Genomic DNA, 19,353 nt, shown 5'->3' with positions numbered 1-19,353 from the left:
CAGGTCCCTCAATCCAGCACCCCCAGTCCAGGCCCCTCAACCCAGCACCCCCAGCCCAGGTCCGCCTCAAGCCAGCCCAGGCCCCTCCCCTAGGCCCCCAACCCCCTCATTCTGGCCCAGACCCGTCCCCCCACCACCCCCTGTCTAGGCCCTCGGTGATCAGGCCTGGTCCCCTCAGTGGCTCCCCCGAGCCCCTCCCAGGCCCACGCACTCACGCCCTGCGCACGTCCTCCACCCCCAGCCGGCTGTTCTCAGCGAGGAGAGGAGACGGTGCAGCTAGAAGCTGTGGCTGTATTGCGCCCGCCTGGGGAGCCCTAGTCCTCCTCTTCCTCCCCGCCCTCTTCTTCCCCCTCCCCACCTTCGGTGAGCACCGAAGGCTCCACCGTGCCCTCCGGGGCTGCCAAGGGGGCCGCGGTGGCGACCGTCGGGGCCACGCTCTCCGTGGCGCGGTCCTTGGACAGCAGTGACACGGTCCTGGACAGGTGGCATTTGCCCCGGAGGAAGCCCGGGACGTGCAGCATATCGCGGCGCTTGGCCCACCTGCAGGGGAGGGACACACTCAGCGCCCACGCGGCTCTTTGGGGGCGCCCCCGGGGGCCCCCGCCCCGCCCCACTTGCCAGAACAGGCAGACGCTGGAGATGAGGAACAGGAGCCCGCCGCACGTCCAGCCCAGCGCCCACATGTGCTTCCTCCGCATCGTCTCTGCAGGGGGAGGGCGTTGAGGACAGGGGCCCGGGGGTCCCGGCCGCCCCGCCCCGGGGCCCCGGCTGCCCCGCACTCACCGTCCGGCCGCTGGTGGTAGCAGACCCCGTCGCGGTAGCAGCACCGGAGGCGCAGGCAGAGGTTGGGGTTCTCGATGGCCGCCTGCCCCCCGCAGCTCTCCCGGTCCCACACGTCCCCCTCGCAGCCTGGGGACCGCAAGCAGGCGCCTCCGTCCGACCCGAGCCCGCGGAGCCAGGGGGTCCGGGCCGGCTCCAGGCGCTGCCCACCTAGCGCTTGTCTGGTGCGGGCCCCAGAGGCCCCGGCCCCCAGCCCTCCCCCCGCAGCCCCAGGTGCCCCCTCCTCCCTCAGACCGAGGTACCCCCGCCCCCTCCTCCTCTTAGACCCAGGAGCCCCGGGCTCGGCCTCTCAGGCCCCAGGGTCGCAGCTCACTCCATGGGTAGAAGAATCCCTGGATTCCATTCCCGTCTGTGAGAGGAAAAGGGGGGCGCTGGGCACTGCAGGGAGGCTGGGGGCTCTGCCGCAGCCCCGGCCCCTCCGCAGCCCCCCAGCCCCTCCTCAGAACCCCCAGCGCCTTCTCAGCCCCCACCCTCTCCACAGCCCCTTGACCCTCCCCACAGCCCCCCCACCCATCCTCAGACCCCCAGCACTCTCTGCAGCCCCCAACCCTTCCTCAGACCCGCGACCTTCTCCACAGCCCCCCGGTTCTCTCCGCAGCCCCCCGCCCATCCTCAGCCCCCAGCCCCTCCGCAGCCCCCTCACCTACTGAGCCCTGCATTAGCAGGAGAAGACCCAAAGCTGGGATCCCAGAACCCACCATGTTGCCTCCCCAGACCCCAGGGCCTGTGTGGGGAGAGGCCTCCACAGCCATCACCCCAGCAACCAGCTCGCCCCGCCCAGCCCCCCGGTTCCAGGTTCTGTTGCTAGGGAGGTGCTTCCTTGGCAACCAGGAGGAGGGGGCTTGAGGGGCGGGGGTCAGGCTGTGGAAGAGCCCCCTTGGCAGCCTGGGTGGGAAGGAGAAGGCTGGGGAGGGGGCTCCAGGGTGAGGAGCTGCTGGCCCCAGGCGCCTCCTTGGGCAGGAGAGGACCCTGAGACGCCGGGCTCACGACAGCGGGTTGCTGGGAGCTGCCCCCCGCAACCAGGGAGGGGCTCTGAGGCTCAGAATGCCTCACTGAGCCCCATTGTGAGGGAAGGTCTCCCCTGGCCACCGGGGAGAGGTCAGCAAGCGGGGGCTGGGGGCTGGGGCACGTCCCAGGGACCCCCTCACCCACCCGAGGCGGGACTTGTGGGGTTCGGGGGTCTCCGGTCCCACCAGGCCTGCTGCCTAGGGGATGTTTAGCGGGGGGTGGGAGTTTGAGATTCGGGTGACGGTGCCTGACGAAGTCATAGTGGTGGGAGCCCCTCTCCAGAGAGCCCCTGCCCTCCCCAGGTCTGGGTTTCCCCCTTCAGTGGAGTAAGAGGCCAGTCCGGGGATCCTGAAGCTTCCCTTTTGGTCTCCCCCAGCAGTGGGCGGGGGGCTTGGCTTCCGAGGGGAGGAAGCTGGATGGGGGCCCCGGTGGGACCTTGACCCCCAGTTTGCCCACTCCGGACGTCCAGCCGACTTGGCGGGCAGCGCCGAAGGAGCCTGAGCCCCTGCGGGCGGCCCGTCTCTGGGTGTGAGGCAGCAGCGAGCTGGGGACCCAGGCGCCTGTGCTAGAGGGAGGAGGGGATTTGGGGGGTCAGGACTGCAGGGTCGGAGGGAGGAGGTGCCAGGACCCCGGTTTCTGGGGAAGCCCCACACGGCTGACCCCTGCCCCCCCTCCTGTCCCTCCGGCCCGTGTCCTGTAAACATGCTGGTGGGTGCTGAGTGGGCCCCGGGCTGCCTCCGTCAGAGATGACACAGGGCAGAGGGGGCTCGGTGGGGGGCCGGGGGTGGGGGTCAGAGGGGTTGCGGGGCTGAGGCCGTGCAGCTGCTGACCCGTTTCCTGTGTCAACATCATCTGGACCCACTTCCCAATTCCCGGGATTCCGCAGGGATCAAGGAGGGGGTGGGGAGGCGGGGCTGCCCTGCCCTGGGCCGCGGCTTGGGCTGGGGGGGCCGCCGGCACGGCCCTCACCGCTAATGACAGGTCTGGGCCGCCTCTGTGGCCGGCCTGCCCCGTCACCCCCCAGAGGCCAGACAGGACCCCCCAGGGACAGACGGACACACAGCCTGGGACCTGCTGACCTCACACCCGGCCCGCCTCGCCCAGGGCCAACACATGCCCGGGGACCCCGGGAGCCTCTGCTGCCTGCCCCCCACCCCCGGTCTGTGCACCTCGCTGTTTCTGTGTGTCACAGTCATCGGGCCCTTCTCGGGATCCCCTGCCTCCCCGTCTCTCCTCGCCTTGGCTGTCGCGTCTCGCCCTCTTGCCCGCAGGAGGGGCTGGTGTCCCCACCCCGGGGACACCCTGGTGTCCTGAGCAGAGGCCCTCCACCCCACCCGCCGAGACCTCAGCCGCCACACTGACCCACCACCCCAGGGCAGGCAGAGGCAGGATGGGACTGGTTCCCAGAACCCCAGACCCTCCCCACACAGTGCTCCCCAAATTGCAGAGTGTCGAGACGTTTTTCTGCGCCTTCCTGAAACCAGGGTTTAGGACCTGGAGGGAGAAGGGGGCCTGGACTCCAGGGTCTGAGGGAGGAGGGCTGGGGGCCTGGACTCCAGGGTCTGATGGAGGAGGGCTGGGGCTCTGAGCTCCCGGTCTGAGGGAGGAGAGCTGGGGGCCTGGACTCCAGGGTCTGAGGGAGGAGGGCCAGGGGGTCTGAGCTCCTGGGTCTGAGGGAGGAGGACTGGGGTCTAGGTTCCTGGTCTGAGGGAGGAGGGGCTGGAGGCTTGGACTCCTTTGTCTGAGGGAGGAGGGCTGGGGGCCTGAGCTCCCAGTCTGAGGGAAGAGGGCTAGGGGTCTGGGCTCCCAGTCTGAGGGAGGAGGGCTGGGGGTCTAGATCCCTGGGTCTGAGGAAGGAGGGCTGGGGGCTGGACTCCCGGTCTGAGGGAAGAGGGCTAGGGGTCTGGGCTCCCAGTCTGAGGGAGGAGGGCTGGGGGTCTAGATCCCTGGGTCTGAGGGAGGAGGGCTGGGGGCTGGACTCCCGGTCTGAGGGGGGAGGGCTGGGGCCTGGACTGCTGGCTCCCCGTCCTGGTGGGGACTGGCATTGCCACAAGGCTATCGTTGCCCCAATCTCCTCCGGCCAGTCCATCCCCCAGGCTGCTGGCCTGAGTCACCTTGGCTGGCCTCACCGGTCTGGGGGGCGCTACGTCAGCTCTCCCCTCACTGACGCAGCCTTGGGCCCCCCACGCTGACTCAGCCGGAAATAGGCCCCCTGAGGGGCGGGGACCCAGTGGTCAGGAGCCCTGGGTCTGGGGGGTGGGGGGGGGTCAGGACTGGGCAGAGCCCCTGGGGGGCCCTCGAGGGGGTGGCATGACAGACCGAGCGCTCTCACCTGAGGGGATGAGCTCATCCCCCACCTGGGGGGCTGTGACCTCACCTCCCTGGGGCCCTGAGCAGGCGGCCCCCCACAGTGGCGGGGGGGTGGGGTGGGGAGGGGAAGCCTCAGAGCCCCCTGCCAGCCCAGCAGTCTCAGAGTCGGGGAGAGGGGCTGGGGTCTGCTCTGCGGTTGGCATGGCCACCCCTCAGTTTCTGTCAGGCCTGGGGCCTCCCCTGCCCCTCCCTCCCGCCTCCCCCTCTCCGGGACCACCCCCCACGCCCCCCGGCCTGTCCACGTCTCTCCAAGGCCCCCCGTCCAGGTCGCAGGCCCCTGGGCTGAGCTGCAGTCCCTCCATGACTGTGGTCCCTGCCTCAGTGTCTCCGTGTCACCCGCGCTCTCCCGCAGTGTCCCCTTCTCTCCCAGTGTCTGTCTGCCTGTCTGGATTTGTTAATAAACCTGAGGGGCAAGGACAGCGGCTGAGCCTGACTGCGCGCTGCGTGAACGCGCTCACGGTGCCCTCCCGGTGGCGTCTGGGGAGCTACTGCCTTCTCCCCATTTCACAGAGGGGGAAGCTGGAGGCGCGGGGCTGGAGCCGGTGCCCAAGGCCTGCCCAGCGTCCGACGCCCCTCGGGGCCCACTCCGTGTGGTTCTGTCCTCTCCACCTGCTTCATGGAGAAAGGCTGTCGGGTCCCGTCCCTACTGCTGAGGCCCCCTGCCCTGTCGCCCTGAGCTCCTCGGCCTCCTGCTCCTCTAGAGCCTTGGTGCCTGCATCCCCTGCTCCGGGCGGGCGTCTCCACGCGCCCCGTGCCCTGCTCCCCGCACCCTCCCCAGGAGAGCGCCCTGGCCGCCCCCCTCCGGGGTCTGCCTGGCCCGGGTCTCCTCGTCTCCACCCCTGCGTCTCCACGCCCCAGCGTCTCCGCCTGCCTGGTTCGGTCCACCTCCACGTCCCAGTGTCCCGTCTCTCCATGTCTCTGTCTCTCTGTCCCAGTGCCCCGCCTGCCTGTCGCCAGGTCTCTCCCAGCGCTCCATCTCTCCATGTCTCTGTCTCTCTGTCCCAGTGCCCCGTCTGCCTGTCACCGGGTCTCTCTCCCAGTGCTCCGTCTCTCCATGTCTCTGTCTCTCCGTCCCAGTGCCCCGCCTGCCTGTCGCCAGGTCTCTCCCAGCGCTCCATCTCTCCATGTCTCTGTCTTTCTGTCCCAGTGCCCCGTCTGCCTGTCACCGGGTCTCTCTCCCAGTGCTCCGTCTCTCCATGTCTCTGTCTCTCTGTCCCAGTGCCCCGTCTGCCTGTCACCAGGTCTCTCTCCCAGCGCCCCGTCTCTCCGTGTCCCCATGCCCCGTCTCTCCATCTGAGTCTCTCCCCCACGCCCACAGCTGCCCAGCCCGGTGCCCTGTCGCCCCATGGCTGCCTCTCCCAGCTCGGCCCCCTGCCTCCCGTCTCCCCGCCTGTCTGGGTCCCCTCGGACCCCCACCGCGCGGGGCCCCGCTCCTGAGCCGCGTGTCTGCCTGGGCCAGCCGAGGAGGTGGAGGGAGGGGACGCCCATGACCTCACCAGCCCCTCTCCGACCACCCCCCCTTTCCCTTTTCAACTTTTCCAACTTTTCCTTCCGTGCCCTCCTCGGAGTGCGAGGCGCTGAGCCCTGCGAGGCCGCCGGCTCCGTCTGAATGGAAAAGGCAGGCAGGGAGGGTGTGAGTCAGGATGTGTCAGGCCACCCTGCCCCCCGCCCGCCCCGGCCCCCTATATAACCCCCCAGGCGAACACACTGCCTCAGTGCCGCGGCCCTCGCTGCTCACCCGCGCACCCGCACATGCCGCCCCTCCCCAGGCCGCGGCCCAGCTGACCCGCGGGGCTCCCCCGGTGGCGGACAGGGAAGGGTTAAAGGCCCCCGGCTCCCTGCCCCCTGCTCTGGGGAACCCTGGGCCCTGTGGGGACATGAACAGTAAGTTGGTTCAAGTTCCTGGGGCGGGGGGGTATGGGGAGTGGAGGGGGGGTGCAGGGAGGGACCGGGGCGGGGAGGGCCGGGAGCAGACGGCGCGGAGGGGCCGGGAGCCGGCAGCAGCGACAGGGCGGTCCGGGGCCGAGGGCGGCGGCGCGGGCCCTGCGCAGACCCGGGCGCCGGGCAGAGGCGGGGGCGGCCGCGCAGGGCGCAGCGGGGCCAGGGGCCCGGAGCCCCGGCGGGCACGGAGGGGCCGACCCCGGGAGGGGATGCCAGGCGCCGGGGACGCCCGCGGCGGCGGCGGCGCGGCGGCCCGACGGGGAGGCCCCGGGGGGGAAACGGAGGCACGGCGGCCCGGCGGCGGCGGGAGGGAGAAGGCGCAGCGTGCGGGCGGGAGAGGCGCCGCCAGACAGCTGCGGCCCGGCCGACGGCGGGAGCCGGCAGGGGCGGGCCGGGGGCGTGCGGAGGGAGCGCGGCGGCCCGGCGCGCGCTGATTGGCCGGCGGCGGGGGATGGGCGGCGGGAGCCCCGGGCCCCGAGCGCGGCCCAGGTGCGCCCCGGGCTGCTCCCGGGCGCTGCGGCGCGGCCCGCCGGGGCGGGGGCGCGGGGCTGCGGGGCGGGGGTCCGGCCGCGGGCCTCGTCTCGGGCGGCCTCCCCTGCCCCCAGGCCGGCCCGGGCTCCCGGGGCCGGGGGAGGGGGCAGGTTCTGGCCTGTGCCTCCCCCCTCACGCCCCGCCCCGGGGCCCAGATTCCGGCGTCCGGGGGCGGACGGGAGACGCCCGGCCGGTCTACCCGCCCCGGGCCGCGTCTGCTCCGACGGGCGGGGCGGCTGCCGGGCGGGGGTGGGAGAGGGGCGCCCGCCCGGGCCCTGGCACCAGCCCTCGGGCGCTCCGCGCTCGGACTCCAGACCCCCCAGCCCCCTCCGGCCGCAGACCGTTCAGCCCCTCCGGCCCTCCTCCCTCAGACCCGGCAGTGGGCCTGAGCGCTCTGTCCCCCCCGCTGCCCCAGGTGTTTGCCGCCTGCTCCTGGTCGTGCTGAGCCTGTGGCCAGATCGAGCTGTTGCCCCCGGGCCGCCCCCCGGGCCCCCGCGGGCCTCCGCGGACCCTCGGGCCGAGCTGGACAGCACCGTCCTTCTGACCCGCTCGCTCCTGGCGGACACCCGGCAGCTGGCCGCCCAGCTGGTGAGAGGCCGCAGGGCCCGGGCCCAGTGCGCGGGTGACCAGGGCGCAGAGGCGGCTCGCTGCCCGGAGGGCGTCGGACCCCAGGGGGAGAGAAGCCTGGGGCGCCTGGGGAGGGTGGAGGGAGCCTGGAGGCTGGGCGGGGTCCGCTCATTGCTGCTGCCTTCCCCACCCAGAAAGACAAGTTCCCGGCAGACGGGGACCACCACCTGGAGACCCTCCCCACGCTGGCCATGAGCGCGGGGGGCGCTGGGCGCGCTGCAGGTGAGGGCTGGGGAAGGGCTGGTGCAGGTGTGGCGGAGTGGCGGGTGAGGGCTGGCAGAGGACACAGCCTGGTGCCCCTGACGCCCCCTCCCCGCCCCGTGCCCCAGCTCCCGGGCGTGCTGATGCGACTGCGCGCCGACCTGCTCTCCTACCTGCGGCACGTGCAGTGGCTGCGCCGGGCAGGTGGCCCTTCTCTTCGGACCCTGGAGCCCGAGCTGGGCGCCCTGCAGGCCCGGCTGGACCGGCTGCTGCGCCGGCTGCAGCTCCTGGTATGGCCCCCCGAGACCTCAGGACACAGTCCTTAGACCCTGAACAGCCAGCCCTACTGCAGGAAGCCTGCCCGGAGACCCCAAGTCCACCCCTGCCACCCCTGCCACCCCGGGACCACAGGGCCGCAGACCCGGGTCCTAGGCGGAGGCTCCAAACCACACCCCGAGACCCCAAGACCGCATAGTCCATGATGTCATGATCCCGAGACCCCAGACCCCCAGGTCCTTCCCGGAAACTACAGGCCTTGTGCCCAAGATCCAGAGACACCCGTCCCCCCGCGTAAATGCCAAGACTCCAGACCAGAGCCACACCCTGATGTGCGGATACTGGGGCCCCCAGACGCCCCAACGCCAGCCTTGAGATGCTGGTTCCCCACACCTGAACCCTGAGATCTCAACCCACAAGACCCCAGCCCCCGAGACTCTGGACCCCCAAACCCCAGGACCCTGGCTCTGAGCCCCAAAACCCCAAACCCTGCCTAGGAACTCTTAAGATCCCCAGGCGGTGGCTTCCAAAACCCCAGACCCAAGACCCCGAGACCCGGAGACTCCAGCCCCCCGTTTCTGGCCTGACTCCAGAGACCTAGGACCCCAAATTCCGGACTGAGTCCTGAGAGCCCCCTGGGCCCCAGGCGGCCCTCACCCCAAAGTGGCCAGGCCTAACCACGGAGACCCAGCCCCCGCCGAGCCCCCGCCCCACCAAGGCTTGGCTCTGGAACCCCAACCTTTGGACCCCCTGATCCCGAAGCACTCCCTGATGCCCAGGTACTCCAGAACCACGGGGCCCCGATTCTGTCCGTGCTCTGAGCACCCCTGCCCGGGACCCTCTCCCACCCCTGGCCTTTTGCTGACCCTCCTGTCCTCTTCCCACAGATGTCCCGCCTGGCCCTGCCGCAGGCGTCCCCGGCCCCCCCGGCCCCGCCCCCTGCGCCTCCTGCCTCCGCCTGGGGGGGCGTCCGGGCGGCGCACGCCATCCTGGGGGGGCTGCACCTCACCCTCGACTGGGCCGTTCGGGGGCTGCTGCTCCTGAGGACTCGGCTGTGACCCGGGCTGAGGCCACGGCCACCCCCAAAGCCACGTCTTATTTATTTATTTATTTCTGGGCTGGGGGGCACGGCGGCCGGACGACCCTCCCCCCCGTCATCTCCCCCTGGTTAGACCGGGTCCCTGGAGGAGACCCGGGTGGGGGCATCTGTGCCTTATTTATACTTATTTATTTGAGGGCGGTGGGGGGCAGGTGGGCTCGCGGGCCCCCCAGGAGGCGGGGACCGGGGCCCCAGGTTTTTGGTGCTCCGCCAGTCTGGCCACGGTGTCTTCCTAGCCCCCACCTCTGGGCCTGGAGGAGCGTATGTTATTTATTAAACAATTCCTTTTTTGTTGGGGCGGGGAGGGCTGAGGAAGGACCCCTGGGTTTTCGTATGAACATGAGACACCTTTGCGAGGCGCAGAAGGGGAAATTAAAGGTGTCAGACACGCCAGCTGCAGGGCCGATTTCTCTGGGGCCTGGGTGCAGCGGGGGTCCCCGAATCCCGGGGACCCGCGAGGGGCCAGCCGCCACGGGGTGAGACCAGGCCGAGAGTTACTGAGGGGCAGGGGAGGGGCCACTGAGCTACGTGGGGCGGGGTCTGAGTCTCTCCCAGAACATCCGTAAATGTTCCATACATGTTGAAATGGATGAAAGAGGCTTCCAGAAGGTCACCCCGGCCCCCGGTAGCACGCTTTTGGGAAATCCTGCAGCTGGACAGAGCAGCAGGCTGCGGGCTGTTGGCCTCGGCCGTGTTGACAGCAGCTGTGGGGGACGCTTGAGTAAATTATGGGGTCTCCACATCATGGAACACCGTGGAGCTACTAAACGGGACGCACGGGAGCCTGCTTGCGACGTAGGAAGCTGTGTGGAAGATCAGGCTGCCCGACCACGTGTGTGCTTGTTTATGGATCTACACGGGTTAAAACAACAACTCCCGGAACGAAACACACTAAAAGGCTGATGACGCTGGCTCTCTCAGGCTCCAGGGTGAGGGGTGGCCTTGTGGGCGACTTTCATTATTTGTGCTTGAATATCTTTTCCGGAATTTCTATCATCACTGTGTATTTTGCATGACAAGTTTTCACAAAATAAACACTATTTTTGGAACTACAGAACACTGGTCCCCAGAGCCCTCGAAAGAGTCACAGACCATTAGTCGGATGCCTGCCCTGGGTGCGGCCTCACACGTGGGGTTCGGCTCGCTGGATTCCCCTGGGCCCCCAAATCGCCCCCATTTTACAGGCCAGGAAAACTGAGGCTCAGGCAGGGGAGCGGGAGGCAGGGGGGGCGCCCGTCGTTGGAGGTCGGGGAGCTAGAGAGAGATGTGCTGGAGCGCGCGTCTTGCTCGGCGACCAGTCATCCACCCAAATGTGGCCCACGTGGGGAAACTGAGGTTCAGGCAGAGAGGGCAGGGCTGGGCGTGGAATTCGGGCCTCCCCTCTTTGAGGCACAAGCCCTGCCGCTGGTCATCCCCGCACGACAGTTACGACGCCCCTGGGCCTCGCGCTGCCCCCGGGGAGGGTCCCAAGTGCAGATGGGGGGGCGGAGGTGCCTCAGCCTGTTCTGGGGTCCCGATGGGCCCACCGGGCCCCCAAGAGTCTGGGTTGGGTTCCGAGAGGAGAAGGGACCCCATGGGCCCTGCAGAGTCCCCAGGAGACCCCTGTGTCCGATGAGGTCACAAAGGCCCCTCCAGAGAAGGCTCCTCCCCCAGCCAGGGCTGTCCATCCCTGCGGGGGCCGTGACCCAGGCCGAAGCCTCCCAGTCCCGGGACGCGCCGCCCCCTGCGGCCGCTGCGCTCCGGGCACCTGCGAAGGCCGAGGCCGGCGGGCTGGGGGGCCGGGCGGGACGGACACCTGGGTCCCGGGTCCCCGAGCCCACGCCCCACCCGCCCGGCCCGGAGCCACCATGAACCGGTTTCGGAACATCAGGTGCCTGCGGCTGTTCCACAGCCCCCCGAAGTGGGTGCCCACCCTGGGCCAGCTCCAAAAGACCCTCCAGAAGGGCGAGTACCTGCCGCTCCGCCCGCTGCCCATGTTCGAGAGTAACTTCGTCCAGGTGCCTGCGGCTGGGAGGGCTCGGGGGGAAGTGGGACCGGGGCGCCGGGCAGCTGGGGCGCAGGCTGGGGCGGCGGGCAGCGGCGGGCCGAGCAGTGGCCGCAGCCCCTCTCCCTGGCCACCCCAGGTGACAAACCACGGCGGCCCAGTGTACCTGCACCACAGAACCAACCGGCTGACCATGGGCGTGGCCGCCTCCCTGCCCGGCCTGGTGCTGCCGGACATCCTGCTGCTGGCTCGGCCGCCCGAGGGCGAGGAGTCCTCCCGCCTCGACCTGACCAGGTGCCCGCCCCGCCCCGCCCCCGCTCCCCCCCACGCACCTGCTGCTGGACGCGCCCCGCCTCCCGCCTCCCCAGGATGATCCCCCTGGACCTGGCCCACCTGTACGTGCACGACCTGGCCACCTGGCGCCTGAAGCTGCGCCTGGTCACGGGCCGTTACTACTACCTGGAGCTGGACGCCCCTGACGAGGAGCTGGGCTTTCTGTTCGACCGCTGGATCCGCCTCATCGACCTGCTCCGGCAGCCTGCCCGGGCCTGGGCCCCCCGGACGCTGCACTCGCCACCGCTGGAGCTGCGCCTGTCCGCGCCTCCCGCCTCCACCTGGCGCCTCCAGGTGGGGCCCTGACTCCACGGAATCCAGGGAGCCGCAGGGCCGGCGCAGGATTTCAGGAAGCCGGAAGGAGCAAGGGTCCAGAGCCAAGTCCAGGGTCCCCAGGAATGGGGCTGGGGGCTGGACTCCTGGGCTGAGGGAGGAGGGCTGGGGGCCTGGACTCCTGATCTGAGTGAGGAGGGGCTGGGGGCTGGACTCCTGGGCTGAGGGAGGAGGGCTGGGCCTAGGCTCCTGGTTCTGAGGGAGGAGGGCTGGGGGCCTGGGCTCCTGGGCTGAGGGAGGAGGGGCTGGGGGCCTGGGCTCCTGGTCTGAGTGGAGGAGGGCTGGGGGCCTGGGCTCCTGGTCTGAGGGAGGAGGGCTGGGGGCCTGGACTCCTGGTCTGAGGGAGGACGGGCTGGGCCTAGGCTCCTGATTCTGAGGGAGGAGGGCTGGGGGCCTGGGCTCCTGGTCTGAGGGAGGAGGGCTGGGGGCTGGACTCCTGGGCTGAGGGAGGAGGGCTGGGCCTAGGCTCCTGGTTCTGAGGGAGGAGGGCTGGGGGCCTGGGCTCCTGGTTCTGAGGGAGGAGGGCTGGGGGCCTGGGCTCCTGGTTTGAGGGAGGAAGGCTGGGGGCCTGGACTCCTGGTCTGAGGGAGGACGGGCTGGGCCTAGGCTCCTGGGTCTGAGGGAGGAGGGCTGGGGGCCTGGGCTCCTGGGCTGAGGGAGGAGGGGCTGGGGGCCTGGGCTCCTGGTCTGAGGGAGGAGGGCTGGGGGCCTGGGCTCCTGGTCTGAGGGAGGAGGGCTGGGGGCCTGGACTCCTGGTCTGAGGGAGGACGGGCTGGGCCTAGGCTCCTGGGTCTGAGGGAGGAGGGCTGGGGGCCTGGGCTCCTGGTCTGAGGGAGGAGGGCTGGGGGCCTGGGCTCCTGGGCTGAGGGAGGAGGGGCTGGGGGCCTGGGCTCCTGGTCTGAGGGAGGAGGGCTGGGGGCCTGGGCTCCTGGTCTGAGGGAGGAGGGCTGGGGGCCTGGACTCCTGGTCTGAGGGAGGACGGGCTGGGCCTAGGCTCCTGGGTCTGAGGGAGGAGGGCTGGGGGCCTGGGCTCCTGGTCTGAGGGAGGAGGGCTGGGGGCCTGGGCTCCTGGGCTGAGGGAGGAGGGGCTGGGGGCCTGGGCTCTTGGTCTGAGTGGAGGAGGGCTGGGGGCCTGGGCTCCTGGTCTGAGGGAGGAGGGCTGGGGGCCTGGACTCCTGGTCTGAGGGAGGACGGGCTGGGCCTAGGCTCCTGGTTCTGAGGGAGGAGGGCTGGGGGCCTGGACTCCTGGTCTGAGGGAGGAGGGCTGGGGGCCTGGACTCCTGGTCTGAGGGAGGACGGGCTGGGCCTAGGCTCCTGGTTCTGAGGGAGGAGGGCTGGGGGCTGGGCTCCTGGTCTGAGGGAGGAGGGCTGGGGGCCTGGACTCCTGGTCTGAGGGAGGATGGACTGGGCCTAGGCTCCTGGATCTGAGGGAGGAGGGCTGGGGGCCTGGGCTCCTGGATCTGAGGGAGGAGGGCTGGGGCCTGGACTCCTGGTCTGAGGGAGGAGGGCTGGGGCCTGGACTCCTGGTCTGAGGAAGGGACCTGGCCCCCTGAGCTGGTTGGCACTGGTGATGGCCCCTCCTGACGGCCCCCTCCCTGCCTGCAGACCTCATCTTCCCACTCCAGATGTGCAGGTGAGCAGCCCTTCTGCGTCTTCCCACCCCCTCCTGGTGTGGACAGAGCTCTGACCCTTGGGCTCCTCCTCCCTCCCTCCGCCCCCTGGCCGAGCCCTCGCGGGGTCTCCCGTCTGCCTCTCCCCCTGCCCCCAGCACGCCCCCTCCTGAGGGTGCAGACCCACCTGTGCCCCTGTCTTCCAGGCATGGCCGCCAAGGGCACCTTCCTGTACACGACGGTGACACCCCAGAGACAAAGGAAAGCCAAGGTGACGAGGCCCCGGCAGGTGGGTGAGGGTCCCAAGCTGCCGCCGGCCCCTGACCACCCCTCCCCGCCCCCGGCAGTCTCTGAAGCGCAACAGGGTCAAGTCTCAGGCGGTGGGTGACTCCGAGCCGCTCCTCTGGTCGCAGCTGGAGTTGGCCAGCGTCAGGAAGAAGTCCAAGCACAGGCATGAGAAGTAGGCCTGGGCGCCTGCGGGGGGCGGGGGGCGGCGGCCAGACACCATGGCCCCTTGAATCCGCTCCTGCAGGTGCCGTCCGGGCCGCGCCCTTGACCGAGGGCAGACCGAGATCCAAGTTTCCGGTAATGCGTGCCCCCACCCCTCCCCACCGGCCGCGGACCTGCCCACCTGCCGGCCGCTCCCCCGAGGCTCAGCGCGATCCCCCTTAGGGGACTCGGAGGAGCCCAGCCTCGTCATCCGCACCATCTTCAGCATCGTGTCCAGCACGGCCAACCAGAGGCCGTCCTCGGTCAAGGCCAGTGGCAGCTGGGGACGGCCTCCTGGGGTGCGGGGGAGGGGCTGCGGGCGCAGCCCCTGACCCCTCCCTGTGCACTCACAGAGCACCACTTCCGAGACCGACGCCCGAGAACGTTTGGCCGAGACGCCTTCCTTCTGCCTCTCTGGTGGCAGCCCCGACTTCTCCGGCTCCTGTGACCAGATGGAGCGGTTCCTGTTGCAGGAGGACATCGAAGCCCTCATGGACCCCACGTCCACCACCATGTCCTCCTCCTCACTCGGCCCGGAGGCACCCTGCGCCCTCTTCTACCAACCCGCAGCCTACGCCTCCCTGGCCAGGCCTGGTGAAAAGGCCAGGCCACTGCTCCCCCAGAGAGTCCACTCCGAACCTCTCATCTCTTGGAAGGCTCCTTTCATCCTTGACCAGTCCCAGAGGGCCCCACCTGTACCTGCCGCATCCCAGAGGGCCCCACCTGTACCAGTCTCACACCAGAAGGCCCCACCTGCACCTGCCCCATCCCAGAGGGCCCCAGCCGTACCCACCCCATACCTGAAGACCCCCGCCGTACCTGCCCCATCCCAGAGGGCCCCAGCCGTACCCACCCCATACCTGAAGACCCCAGCCGTACCTGCCACATCCCAGAGGGCCCCAGCCGTACCCACCCCATACCTGAAGACCCCCGCCGTACCTGCCCCATCCCAGAGGGCCCCAGCCGTACCCACCCCATACCTGAAGACCCCAGCCGTACCTGCCACATCCCAGAGGGCCCCCCTTGCACCTGCTGTTCCCCAGAAGGCCAGGTCCCTCATTCTCCCAGATAAGAAGTCTCCATTCCAGAAGGCTTTGGACCCAGTGACCCCACAGCCGATAACCCTCACCCCACCCATCCCACCAGATGGCTCTGCTGGTCTTGGCACGTTGCTAGGAGGGGACGTGCTTGAGAGGAGCAAGCCCAAAGGGAAGCCTGAGCTGGTGGTGGGTGCTCAGGAGGTGAACGTGGTAGAGCTGCGGACCCAGGCCACGTCCCTGGAGTTGCCCTTCACCACAGCCAGGGAGTCCGAGGAGGTCCTGATTAGCAAAAGTTGGGAGATTAGCCTGGAGGGCTTGACAGGTAGGAGGAAGTTGGAGGGCAGGGCCCACGGGAAGAAGGAGGAGTTCTCTCTGGACCTGGGAGGCATCAAATCCAAGGAGGTGGAGCGGCAGAAGAGATGGGTCAAGATCCAGGCGGCGGCACTTGAGGAGCCCCTCAAGGAGGACACCAGGCCCTTCTCCGTGGAGGGGCTGGCTCTTGCCAAGCTCATCATCATGGCCAGCTCCAAGGAGCAGCAACTGAGACCGCAGGCAGTGACGCTGCCATCCTGGCTCTCGTTAACGCCCAAGGGATCCGCTGTATCTAGGGAGGGCTCAGAGCTTTTCGACCTCAAGCAGGTGTCCTGGCTGGAGAGGACCCCAGTGGAGGTCAGGGAGCAGCCGGAATCCAGTGTCTGGACGAAGGAGAGCACAAAGCACTGGAGGAAGGTGGAGGAGCTGCCCCGGCACCTGATGGAGGATTCCAAGGTGTCCTTCCATGCCTTGTCTCCCTCCAGCAGCCCGAGCATGGAGAGCGGTCCCCGGCCGCCCATCGCTCTGCCTGCCACGAGGTGGGAGGATGTAGAGCCACAGCCCATCCCACTGACCCCCTCAAAGAGGGACGTCAAGGCCAGGATGTCCCAACAGCCTCTGAGAACCCCTGAAGAGGCTATCGGGATGCCCAGCCAGCCCTCCCTGGCCGTGACGGGGTCGTCCTCGAGCATGCTCTTCCCTGTGCTCGTGGGAACTGACAGCATAAGGGGCAGCGCCCCCAGCGTGCCGATGGTCAAGGAGGAAGCGAGGAGCTTTACTGCTCTGCCCAGGTACTTGGGGGTAATTCCTGCAAAGGAGAGATGACCACAGCTCTCCCCACTTTCATTCGTGTACCCGCTGTATACTGAGTTCTGACTACGTGCTGGGCATTTTTCAAGGCACTAGGGAGATAGCAGCAGGCGATGGGGAAGGGGTGCTCCTGGTAGCCGGGGGGGGGCTGCCAAACCCTCTACAATGCACAGACCTGCCCCCCATAGCAAAGAATCACCTGGTCCAAAACGTCCATAGTGTTGAGGTTGGAAAACTCTGCCCTAGAAGGAGGCTGTCAGACTATTTATTTTCAAAAAGTTAATTATACGGTACTTTGGAAGGTGATGCTCCTATGGAGAGAAAGAACAGGGGAAGGGGGTGAGGTTTGTGGGGCAGGCAGGTTGTGTTGAATGGCATGGTCTCACGCAGGTGGTGTTTGTGTAAATACTCAACAGAGGGGAAGGAGAAGCCCTGGGGACCTCTGGGGGGAAACATCCCAAGCAGAAGGAGCAGCCATGCAAAGTCCGTAAGGCAGGAGTGTGCACGGTGTGCTGGACCGACAGTGAGGTGCAGGCCCTCTGGAGCCGGCAAGGCGGGCAGAGGTGGCATTCGGCCAGAGGAGTGTCAGGTGGGCTGGACTGTGGCGGACCTTTAAGGCAACTGTAAGGAATTTGGCATTCCGTGAGATGTGGAGGGTTTTGAGCAGAAGAATGGCGGGACCTGACGTACACGGGAAAGGGCTCTCTCTGGAGTGCAGAAGATGTCGAGAACAAGGGGGGACAGGGAGGCGGCTGTGGCAATAACCAAGACAAGACACGAGATGCTGGTGGCCCGGGCAAGAGTAGAAGTGACAGGTATGCAGAAGTGTGATGTTCTGGGCCAACAGATTGGGTCATGGAGGGGAAAGGAAGTGGGCACTCAAGGGTGACTGAGGAGTTTTGGGTCCAAGAAACTCGAAGGCGTTGGTGGCCATCGGCAGCAAGGGGTAAGATCGTGAGTGGCGTGTGCTCTGGCCAAGAAGACCTGGAATTCCAATTTGGACCTCCTGATTCGGAGATGTCTAGGGAAGACCCTGCAGAGGCAGTGAGTTGGAAATGTAGGTCTGGGGTTTGGGGGTTATGATTTGGAGACAGATTAGAAGATGGAGGGAGCTCAAAGCTATCAGACAGGGGCAAGTATAGATGGAGAAGAGACAACACCCAAGGTGCTTAGAAAAAAGAAGATCCAAATTCAACAAGACAGCAGAAAAGCAACAGACTGGGGTGTCTTAGATGCCAAGTGAAGACGGTGAGGAGGGAGGGGGACCACTCAGGCCAAATGCTGCCATCAGGCCAAGGAAGACGAGGACTGAGATCTGGGCTCATCGACACGCAGATGGCGCGCAGTGAGGACAGCCTGATTGGAGCAGGCTTCAGAGTATAAAAACAGAGGAACTGATAAGCTCCAACGCGCGCGGACAAACCTGACAGCCCTGCCCTGAGGCAAGGAAGTCCCTCTCAGAAGAACACCTATGGAATGACCCCGTTCATACAAGATCTCCACAACAGGCAAATCCATGGAGACAGGAAATGGATGGGGGGCTGTTGAGGGGCACAGGATGGGGCACGACTGACGGGGGGATGAGAATGTGCTGGAACTAGGTGGAGGTGCTGGTTGCACCACATTGGAGTGTACCGAGTGCCTCTGAACTGTATGCCTTGAAAGGGTTATGTGGTGGATTTTGTGCCAGGTGCATTTTACAATTAAAGGGGGGGGGAGTTGGAGACAAGGGGCAGGCTAGTTCTTGGGAAGGGTTTGGCTGGTGGGGTTGGAGAGAAGTGGGGAGGAAGCGGAGACAAGAAAGGGCCTTTTCAGAGGACAGAGTGCACCCGGCTGCAGGCGTGACGCCTGATAGTGCACGTGGGGGGACCTGGGCCCCCGTCAGCCGGGGGTGGCATTCGTTTGTGCAGCAGGTGCTACGCCAGGCTCTGCTGCAGGCAGGACAGCGAGCTAGACAGAGCTCTGCCTCTGGAATCCAGCTCCCCTGCCCGGCGTCAGGCACAGCTCTTAGGGTCTCGGGGACCCCTCTTCCTGCCAGCTCCCTAATGCCCTCTCTTGCTTTCTCTCTCCAGGACGCAGGGTTCCCAGCTCCTGAAATAGCAGGAACCAGGGAATGCAATCTTAGTGGGCAAAGGGCCCAGAGGAGCCGCTGGCAGGTACAACTGGGACCCTCATCCTGCCCCTCCCCGGGGGGGGGGTGTCCAAGAGTCCAGACCCCACCTCACTCGATCATCTTCCCCCACAGGTCCCCAGGGTGCCATGTACCCTTCCGGGAAGATGCAGAGTGCAGAAGAAGCGGGGTGGGGGCTGCCCCTCTCCGGTAGTGACCAGAGCTATCTATCCCTTTCTACATTGGGAGGCGGGGGGCGGGGGGCGGGTGGGAGAGAGACTAATCCGCAGAGATTAAAGCCTGAGTCTGAGACTCGGCACACCCCGCCTCTGTCCCGTGTGTGCCGGCTCGCGGTCCCGTGGGTTCTGGCCCCAGGGCGTGGGGGTGGGGCCTCCACCGCCCCAGCGCGCGGTCCCGAACGTTCCCTCTAGCCCAGCGGCTCCCACTGGCTGGGGTTCCGGGGGTGCCAGCCAATCAGGCCTGGGGAGGGGTCGGACGTGCTGGGCTGGGACCCCTCGAGACGGCGCCGCCGCAGCAGCGAGGGGAGTCAAGGAACCGAGGCCGCTCAAGCCGCCGACCGTCGCCGCCAGCCTGGTGAGGGCGACGGCGCCGCAGGGGCCGGGCGGGGGCGGGCCCGGCGGGGGTGCCCTAGCCCCGGAGGCCGGGCGAGGGTCCGGAGCCGGTGGGGGTCCGGCGAGGGCGCCCCTCGCCCCACAGAGCCCCCTGGCGCCCCGCAGGACCGGCCTCCTCCCTGGATGTTGGATAGCGATGGCCAGAAGCCCCCCATTCTTCAGAAGCCCCCCAAGGGGAAATGGCAGACGCCGCCCTTCGACCCTCGCTTCCCCAACCAGAACCAGACCCGTAACTGCTACCAGAACTTCCTGGGTGAGAGCTCGCGGCCGGGCGAGGCGTGGGCGGGCGCGCGACCCCCGGAGGCGGGCAGTGGGCGCGGGCTGCCGGGGCCGGGGCCGGGGCCGGGCGGCGGGCTCCTGCTGCGCGGGGACGGACCCGCCTCGGGGACGGAAGGGGTGGCGCGGGACCGCTGACCCCGCCCGCCCCCGCAGACTACCACCGCTGCCTGCGCAGCATGAGCCGGCGCGGGAAGAACCCGCAGGCGTGCGAGTACTTTTTCCGCGTGTACCACTCGCTGTGCCCCATCAGCTGGGTGAGGAGGCGGCGGGGGCGGCGGGGGCGGCGGGGGCGGCGGCGCCCGGGCGGGGGCTGAGCCCGCTCCCTCCCCAGGTGCAGCGCTGGAACCAGCAGATCAAGGAAGGGACTTTCGCCGGTAAAATCTGACCCGAGGGTTCGGCCCCGGGGACCCCCATGTTCTACTGTCCCAGAGACCCCGGCCCCAGATCCGCCCCCAGCCCCAGGCTCCAAGCCGGAAATAAAGTCCTGTTGTTGCTGATGCTTCGCCTTTATGTCTGGCCAGTGATACA

General features: G+C 68.1%; 3 protein-coding genes across 3 annotated transcripts; 2 read left to right on the top strand and 1 right to left on the bottom strand.

Moving 5' to 3' along the window:
• Positions 1-277: 277 nt before the first annotated feature.
• Positions 278-2,510, bottom strand: TMEM190 (transmembrane protein 190). Its single transcript, XM_058280848.2, has 5 exons — positions 1,484-2,510; positions 1,154-1,189; positions 784-909; positions 619-703; positions 278-540 (listed from the first exon to the last, which is right to left on the bottom strand). Exons 1-5 carry the CDS (start codon positions 1,590-1,592, stop codon positions 315-317), a joined length of 582 nt encoding a protein of 193 aa, XP_058136831.1. The 5' UTR covers positions 1,593-2,510; the 3' UTR covers positions 278-314.
• Positions 2,511-10,729: 8,219 nt separating this feature from the next.
• GARIN5B (golgi associated RAB2 interactor family member 5B) lies at positions 10,730-18,148 on the top strand. The gene is made up of 11 exons (XM_058280847.2): positions 10,730-10,890; positions 11,017-11,171; positions 11,246-11,504; positions 13,149-13,176; positions 13,360-13,424; positions 13,501-13,613; positions 13,686-13,738; positions 13,826-13,911; positions 13,996-15,785; positions 17,877-17,960; positions 18,050-18,148. Exons 1-10 carry the CDS (start codon positions 10,741-10,743, stop codon positions 17,902-17,904), a joined length of 2,727 nt encoding a protein of 908 aa, XP_058136830.1. The 5' UTR covers positions 10,730-10,740; the 3' UTR covers positions 17,905-17,960; positions 18,050-18,148.
• A 245-nt stretch (positions 18,149-18,393) lies between these two features.
• Positions 18,394-19,322, top strand: COX6B2 (cytochrome c oxidase subunit 6B2). The gene is made up of 4 exons (XM_058279178.2): positions 18,394-18,508; positions 18,652-18,799; positions 18,979-19,079; positions 19,157-19,322. Exons 2-4 carry the CDS (start codon positions 18,670-18,672, stop codon positions 19,208-19,210), a joined length of 285 nt encoding a protein of 94 aa, XP_058135161.2. The 5' UTR covers positions 18,394-18,508; positions 18,652-18,669; the 3' UTR covers positions 19,211-19,322.
• The last annotated feature ends 31 nt before the right edge of the window (positions 19,323-19,353 follow it).

The sequence above is a fragment of the Dasypus novemcinctus genome, chromosome 18 (genome assembly GCF_030445035.2).
Source record: "Dasypus novemcinctus isolate mDasNov1 chromosome 18, mDasNov1.1.hap2, whole genome shotgun sequence".
In the NCBI taxonomy this organism is placed as follows: Eukaryota; Metazoa; Chordata; class Mammalia; order Cingulata; family Dasypodidae; genus Dasypus; species Dasypus novemcinctus.
Note: the sequence above shows the minus strand (reverse complement) of the source record. Positions and strands in the feature narration are given on the sequence as shown.

Coding starts and splice junctions, on each gene's coding strand:
- TMEM190 (XM_058280848.2), bottom strand. CDS start 1,592: ATGGCTGTGGAGGCCTCTCCCCACACAGGCCCTGGGGTCTGGGGAGGC. Junction 1,190..1,483: donor GCTAATGCAGGGCTCAGTAG/GTGAGGGGGCTG, acceptor TTCCTCTCACAG/ACGGGAATGGAATCCAGGGA. Junction 541..618: donor TCCAGCGTCTGCCTGTTCTG/GCAAGTGGGGCG, acceptor CCTCCCCTGCAG/GTGGGCCAAGCGCCGCGATA.
- GARIN5B (XM_058280847.2), top strand. CDS start 10,741: ATGAACCGGTTTCGGAACATCAGGTGCCTGCGGCTGTTCCACAGCCCC. Junction 10,891..11,016: donor TCGAGAGTAACTTCGTCCAG/GTGCCTGCGGCT, acceptor TGGCCACCCCAG/GTGACAAACCACGGCGGCCC. Junction 13,912..13,995: donor AGAGGCCGTCCTCGGTCAAG/GCCAGTGGCAGC, acceptor GTGCACTCACAG/AGCACCACTTCCGAGACCGA.
- COX6B2 (XM_058279178.2), top strand. CDS start 18,670: ATGTTGGATAGCGATGGCCAGAAGCCCCCCATTCTTCAGAAGCCCCCC. Junction 18,800..18,978: donor CTGCTACCAGAACTTCCTGG/GTGAGAGCTCGC, acceptor CCGCCCCCGCAG/ACTACCACCGCTGCCTGCGC. Junction 19,080..19,156: donor CGCTGTGCCCCATCAGCTGG/GTGAGGAGGCGG, acceptor CTCCCTCCCCAG/GTGCAGCGCTGGAACCAGCA.